The following is a 7,500-nucleotide window of genomic DNA, read 5'->3' as shown; positions in this document are numbered from 1 at the left end:
CTACAACGGCCACGGCGTGCCCCGGCCCACCGTCAACGGGGAGATCTGGGTCTTTAACAAGGTACCACGCACACATCTGCTTCCTGCTCTTTCTTGTGTGAAGACCTGAACCAGACGAACGAGTTCTCTCGTTATGATGGACATGATCAGGGGAAGTGAGGCAGAAGCAAGGCACCAGGGATTCATACGCTGTCGAAAGCAATAGTTAAATGCTCTTTGATGTTCCTCGCTGCTTATGGCTTTGATCTAGACCTAGCGGTTGCTTTGTTCTCAGCCTCAAGCTCCCACCCTTTCTTTGCTCCTCCAGAACTACACCCAGTACATCCCCCTGTCCATCTACGACCTGCAGACCTGGATGGGCAGCCCCTCCATCTTTGTGTACGACTGCTCCAACGCAGGCATCATCGTCAAGTCCTTCAAGCAGTTCGCCCTGCAGAGAGAGCAGGAGCTGGAGGTCAGTAGCTCCAGAGGGGTCAGTAGCTCCAGAGGGGTCAGGAGCTCCAGAGGGGTCAGGAGCTCCAGAGAGGTCAGGAGCTCCAGAGAGAGCAGGAGCTCCAGAGAGAGCAGGAGCTGGAGGTCAGTAGCTCCAGAGAGGTCAGGAGCTCCAGAGAGAGCAGGAGCTGGAGGTCAGTAGCTCCAGAGAGGTCAGGAGCTCCAGAGGGGTCAGTAGCTCCAGAGGGGTCAGGAGCTCCAGAGGGGTCAGTAGCTCCAGAGAGGTCAGGAGCTCCAGAGAGAGCAGGAGCTCCAGAGAGAGCAGGAGCTCCAGAGGGGTCAGTAGCTCCAGAGAGGTCAGTAGCTCCAGAGGGGTCAGTAGCTCCAGAGGGGTCAGTAGCTCCAGAGAGGTCAGTAGCTCCAGAGGGGTCAGTAGCTCCAGAGAGGTAAGGAGCTGGAGGTCAGTAGCTCCAGGGAGGTCAGGAGCTCCAGAGAGAGCAGGAGCTCCAGAGGGGTCAGTAGCTCCAGAGGGGTCAGTAGCTGGAGGTCAGTAGCTCCAGAGAGGTCAGTAGCTCCAGAGAGGTCAGTAGCTCCAGAGGGGTCAGTAGCTGGAGGTCAGTAGCTCCAGAGGGGTCAGGAGCTGGAGGTCAGTAGCTCCAGAGGGGTCAGTAGCTCCAGAGGGGTCAGTAGCTCCAGAGAGGTAAGGAGCTGGAGGTCAGTAGCTCCAGAGGGGTCAGTAGCTCCAGAGGGGTCAGTAGCTCCAGAGAGGTCAGTAGCTCCAGAGGGGTCAGTAGCTCCAGAGGGATCAGTAGCTCCAGAGAGGTCAGTAGCTCCAGAGGGGTCAGTAGCTCCAGAGGGGTCAGTAGCTCCAGAGGAGGAGCAGAGAGGAGCTGAGAGATGCTGAGGAAGCATCTTTGAAGGTTGCTGCTGCCTTTGACAGGACTCGTGTGTCTCCTCTGTCTGCAGGGTTAGGGTAACCCTGGGTAACTGACAGGGTTAGGGTAACCCTGGGTAACTGACAGGGTTAGGGTAACCCTGGGTTAGGGTAACCCTGGGTAACTGACAGGGTTAGGGTAACCCTGGGTTACTGACAGGGTTAGGGTAACCCTGGGTTAGGGTAACCCTGGGTTACTGACAGGGTTAGGGTAACCCTGGGTTAGGGTAACCCTGGGTAACTGACAGGGTTAGGGTAACCGTGGGTTAGGGTAACCCTGGGTTACTGACAGGGTTAGGGTAACCCTGGGTTAGGGTAACCCTGGGTTACTGACAGGGTTAGGGTAACCCTGGGTTAGGGTAACCCTGGGTAACTGACAGGGTTAGGGTAACCGTGGGTTAGGGTAACCCTGGGTTACTGACAGGGTTAGGGTAACCCTGGGTTAGGGTAACCCTGGGTTACTGACAGGGTTAGGGTAACCCTGGGTTAGGGTAACCCTGGGTTACTGACAGGGTTAGGGTTGAGCTCGTGGCTTCAGAGCTGCTCACCAGGACTCATGGCCAAACTTTGCTCTCTTTTTCTCTGTTCTGTGGTCGAGGCCTGGTAACTAGTAACTGGTAACTAGTAACTAGTTCTTTAGCTCAACTGTTTAGGTAGAATGGTTGGATCCTGCTTTACTGTGGGATCATCAGGAAACACAGTGAGTCTGGCTCTGGATGGTCAACCAAGAAGAGCTAACCAACCCAACAAGATCTGGTCTGCCTGACTAGTTAAGCTAGTTATATAAACCCTCATTCAGGGTTCTGAGCAGCGTTGCTGAAGCTGCTGCTAACGTGATCAATCCAGACTGATAGAAGCACGACAGGGTGTGTGTGTGTGTGTGTGTGTGAGACCTGTGCGTGTGTCTGTGTGTGTGTCTGTGTGTGTGAGTGTGTGTGTGTGTATCTGTGTGTGTGCATGTGATGTGCGCACACATGTTCTGTGGTTCAGCGGTGCAGGCAGATACAGAAGCCCAGGGAATAGCTGCTGAATGGATGATGTAAGGGGGGGGGGGGGGGTTATCATCCGGCCCCTTCAGTCCATTCACTGAGAGAGTGCATGTGTGCGTGCACTAAGTGCTCATCCCTGGGCCACTTGCATTCTATTAAATATCTCATCACTTCCTGTCTGCACTCTCCCCCACATTATCTGCCAGAGAGAGTGTGTGTGTGTTTCTGTCTGTCTGTCTGTCTGTCTGTGTGTGTGTGTGTGTGTGTGTGTGTGTGTGTTTCTGTCTGTCTGTCTGTCTGTCTGTGTGTGTCTGTGTGTGTGTGTGTGTTTCTGTCTGTTTGTCTGTCTGTCTGTGTGTGTCTGTGTGTGTGTGTGTGTGTGTGTGTTTCTGTCTGTGTGTTTCTGTCTGTGTGTGTGTGTGTGTGTTTCTGTCTGTCTGTCTGTCTGTCTGTGTGTGTGTGTGTGTGTGTGTGTGTTTCTGTCTGTCTGTCTGTCTGTCTGTGTGTGTGTGTGTGTGTGTGTGTGTCTGTCTGTGTGTGTTTCTGTCTGTCTGTGTGTGTGTGTGTGATGCCAGTGATCCTGTCTGTATTCTAATGAGCAGGGACACACAGGTGAGCAGGGACACACAGGTGAGCAGGGTCACACAGGTGAGCAGGGACACACAGGTGAGCAGGGTCACACAGGTGAGCAGGGTCACACAGGTGAGCAGGGACACACAGGTGAGCAGGGACACACAGGTGAGCAGGGACACACAGGTGAGCAGGGACACACAGGTGAGCAGGGTCACACAGGTGAGCAGGGTCACACAGGTGAGCAGGGACACACAGGTGAGCAGGGTCACACAGGTGAGCAGGGTCACACAGGTGAGCAGGGACACACAGGTGAGCAGGGACACACAGGTGAGCAGGGACACACAGGTGAGCAGCGTCCACCTGTCTCAGGGACTGTTTAAATTCCGCTTTAGTCAGATTAGATTCGTTATTTCTGTTTTCCGAGGATGAAACTCGTCTGATATCCAGAGCGAGAAAACAAAGCCGTCGTTGTGATTCCGTGGTAATTTGCAAGATTACAATATGCTAATGTGCTAATTAGCGTGAGCGTTAATCAGCTGCCAGCGTCCCCGTTTCCCCAGGATTCCTGCTCACGTGTCCACCTCAGCTCTTCCAGGGATGCTCCTCTCAAGCAACGCTCTCATTAATACTGGGGGGGTGAAAAGGTCCGTCTCTGAATGTAAAAGGTCTGAATGAAACCAAAATGGCGGCTCGTGCGCGTTAATACGTGATAATTCCTGCTGGAGCTGGATGCTCCTAGCCGAGCAGCTAAACTACCGTTAGCTGGAAATCACTTTAAGCAGTTTTCTTTTAATAATCCAGAATCTTAGTGCATCCTCATGATCATGGCCGGGTCCTGTCCTCGCATTAATGAGATGAAGCCCCGCCCCTTTTAGTGCATCCTCATGATCATGGCCGGGTCCTGTACTCTCATTAATGAGATGAAGCCCCGCCCCTTTTAGTGCATCCTCATGATCATGGCCGGGTCCTGTCCTCGCCTTAATGAGATGAAGCCCCGCCCCTTTTAGTGTATCCTCATGATCATGGCCGGGTCCTGTCCTCTCATTAATGAGATGAAGCCCCGCCCCTTTTAGTGCATCCTCATGATCATGGCCGGGTCCTGTCCTCTCATTAATGAGATGAAGCCCCGCCCCTTTTAGTGCATCTGAAGGGGAGGAATTCTTCACAGCCGTTTCTTTAGCGCGTCTGAATGTTCATGGGAGCTCCTTCAAAGCTAAGCTAACGCCTCCTCTCTACTTAGATGAGCGTTTCCCAGTCGTGCTGTTAGATTAGACGGGTGTTCGGCTCCAGGAGGGCGCCTCCGCGCTGCCCGGTGATAAAGGGAAGCCTTGATCGCTGCCTTCATTAAGGCCCCAGCTCATTAAAATCTACTAGACAAATGAACAGAAACAGCTAACGCTAACGCCTCAGCGTTGCTTTAGCGGCACAATCTAATTAAAGTTTTACATCATATTAAAGCATCGTGAGTGTTTCACGTGGGGGCAGAGCAGAAGGTGGCGATGACCTGAGATGGCTGGTGCTGTCCGCTAACGAGGGGGAGCTCGTCTCATCCTGGTATCAGATATTAGGCTGAACAGGAACAGCTGGGAAACCCATGCTAGCGGGGCAGCATTCATGCTAACGGGGCAGCATTCATGCTAACGGGGCAGCATTCATGCTAGCGGGGCAGCATTCATGCTAACGGGGCAGTCATTCATGCTAACGGGGCAGTCATTCATGCTAGCGGGGCAGTTGGTCATTCATGCTAGCGGGGCAGTCATTCATGCTAATGGGGCAGCATTCATGCTAGCGGGGCAGTCATTCATGCTAGCGGGGCAGTCATTCATGCTAACGGGGCAGTTGGTCATTCATGCTAGCGGGGCAGTCATTCATGCTAACGGGGCAGTCATTCATGCTAGCGGGGCAGTTGGTCATTCATGCTAGCGGGGCAGTCATTCATGCTAACGGGGCAGCATTCATGCTAGCGGGGCAGTCATTCATGCTAACGGGGCAGCATTCATGCTAACGGGGCAGTCATTCATGCTAGCGGGGCAGTCATTCATGCTAACGGGGCAGTCATTCATGCTAGCGGGGCAGCATTCATGCTAACGGGGCAGCATTCATGCTAGCGGGGCAGCATTCATGCTAACGGGGCAGCATTCATGCTAACGGGGCAGTCATTCATGCTAGCGGGGCAGTCATTCATGCTAGCGGGGCAGTCATTCATGCTAACGGGACAGTCATTCATGCTAGCGGGGCAGTCATTCATGCTAACGGGACAGTCATTCATGCTAACGGGACAGTCATTCATGCTAGCGGGGCAGTCATTCATGCTAACGGGACAGTCATTCATGCTAACGGGGCAGTCATTCATGCTAACGGGACAGTCATTCATGCTAACGGGGCAGTCATTCATGCTAGCGGGGCAGTTGGTCATTCATGCTAGCGGGGCAGTCATTCATGCTAACGGGGCAGCATTCATGCTAGCGGGGCAGTCATTCATGCTAGCGGGGCAGTTGGTCATTCATGCTAATGCTACTGAGCTTGTTGTATTGCAGCTGAACTGAGGGACGCTGTCCTGTCCTGTCCTGTCCTGTGTCCAGGTGGCGGCCATTAATCCCAGCCACCCGCTGGCCCAGATGCCCCTGCCCCCCTCCATGAAGAACTGCATCCAGCTGGCTGCCTGTGAGGCCAACGAGCTGCTGCCCATGAACCCCGACCTCCCGGCGGACCTGTTCACCTCCTGCCTGACCACCCCCATCAAGATCGCCCTGCGATGGTACCGCTGCTCCACATCAGTCTGTCCTGTTAATAAAGGGTTCCCCTCGTTACCTCTGAGTGGTGAGGAGTTACCGACTTAACTGAGGTTCTGTGGATTCTGGATCACCCCCAGAGCCAGAGGAGGGGCCCTGATGAAGGGGGCTGCCCCAGCTGCCCCCTGATGAAGGGGGCTGCCCCAGCTGCCCCCTGATGAAGGGGGCTGCCCCAGCTGCCCCTCTGGGCCTCATCCAGATCCCTAGAACCTCAGTTACGGCCCGTCTGGAACTCTGGTTCTGTTTCATTCTTCGGCTCCACCGAGGTGGCGCCGACCCGCAGGAGCCGGGCTACTGGGTTGGTTCTAAAGCCACCTCCTGATGTGCTACCCTGAGCTTCTGGCCTTGGTGCCTGCAGGACGGTGGATCTCACAGAACATCTGGAGCATTTCCTCCTCCAGATGTTCTGTGAGCTGCCTGTTTGATTCCAGCTGTCACGTGTCAGGAACACTGTTGCTGCTCCAGACCTTTAGAACTGGGGCCTGGCACAGACCATGGCCCAGATCCACGTTCTGTCTCCTCTAGTCATCTGCTGAGGCTCTCGTTCCTCACTGGCTCGTTAGTCTCTAAATGCAGAGACGCCCGTTTGTCTTAATTAGTGAAGAACAAAGGAGGCTGGGATGAGTCCTCCACCAGAGTGGAGCCCCTCAGCAACGTCCCTCTTCACTGGGCTTTACATCTTTAACGAGCCTGAGGGTTCAGGGAGGCTGAGGGCCTGTGAAGCTCTCATCGCTCTGCAGAGCAGGAGATCGTTCCTGATGGACCTGATGGATCTGATGGATCTGATGGACCTGATGGATCTGATGGATCTGATGGACCTGATGGATCTGATGGACCTGATGGACCTGATGGACCTGATGGATCTGATGGACCTGATGGATCTGATGGACCTGATGGACCTGATGGATCTGATGGACCTGACGCTCTGATGGACCTGATGGACCTGATGGATCTGATGGACCTGATGGATCTGATGGCATGATTAGAGACAGCTGGACCTACAGCAGGCAGGTTCTGCTGGGCCTGGTAGAACATGGAGGCCACTCATGGATCATCACCAAATCCATCATAGTGGCTCCTTCCTGTCATTCAGACCTAAACCTGCTGTTACTGTCAGGAAGGATGTTCTCCCATGTTAAACCAGCACTGGTGCAGACCTCCAGAGATCTGCTCCAGAGATCTGCTCCAGAGATCTGGACCAGAGATCTGGACCAGAGATCTGCTCCAGAGATCTGCTCCAGAGATCTGGAACATGACCAGAGATCTGCACCAGAGATCTGCACCAGAGATCTGCTCCAGAGATCTGGACCAGAGATCTGCACCAGAGATCTGCTCCAGAGATCTGCACCAGAGATCTGGACCAGAGATCTGCTCCAGAGATCTGGAACATGACCAGAGATCTGCACCAGAGATCTGCTCCAGAGATCTGCACCAGAGATCTGCACCAGAGATCTGCACCAGAGATCTGGACCAGGGATCTGCACCAGAGATCTGGACCAGAGATCTGCACCAGAGATCTGCTCCAGAGATCTGGACCAGGGATCTGCACCAGAGATCTGGACCAGAGATCTGCACCAGAGATCTGCTCCAGAGATCTGCTCCAGAGATCTGCTCCAGAGATCTGCACCAGAGATCTGGAACATGACCAGAGATCTGCACCAGAGATCTGCTCCAGAGATCTGCACCAGAGATCTGCACCAGAGATCTGCACCAGAGATCTGGACCAGAGATCTGCTCCAGAGATCTGGAACATGACCAGAGATCTGCACCAGAGATCTGC

The 7,500-nt window shown here is 54.1% G+C and overlaps 1 protein-coding gene across 1 annotated transcript in view; it reads left to right on the top strand.

Annotated features, from left to right (window-relative positions):
- Positions 1 to 7,500, top strand: part of rptor (regulatory associated protein of MTOR, complex 1) — a 50,293-nt gene that overhangs the window by 17,565 nt on the left and 25,228 nt on the right. Inside the window, exons 5-7 of the mRNA XM_029850594.1 lie at positions 1 to 61; positions 308 to 454; positions 5,511 to 5,686. The exon at positions 1 to 61 is cut by the window's left edge and continues 98 nt beyond it. Of these exons, the coding sequence (XP_029706454.1) occupies positions 1 to 61; positions 308 to 454; positions 5,511 to 5,686 (384 nt within the window). The remainder of the gene's footprint in view (positions 62 to 307; positions 455 to 5,510; positions 5,687 to 7,500) is intronic.

The sequence above is a fragment of the Takifugu rubripes genome, chromosome 17 (assembly GCF_901000725.2).
Source record: "Takifugu rubripes chromosome 17, fTakRub1.2, whole genome shotgun sequence".
In the NCBI taxonomy this organism is placed as follows: domain Eukaryota; kingdom Metazoa; phylum Chordata; class Actinopteri; order Tetraodontiformes; family Tetraodontidae; genus Takifugu; species Takifugu rubripes.
Note: the sequence above shows the minus strand (reverse complement) of the source record. Positions and strands in the feature narration are given on the sequence as shown.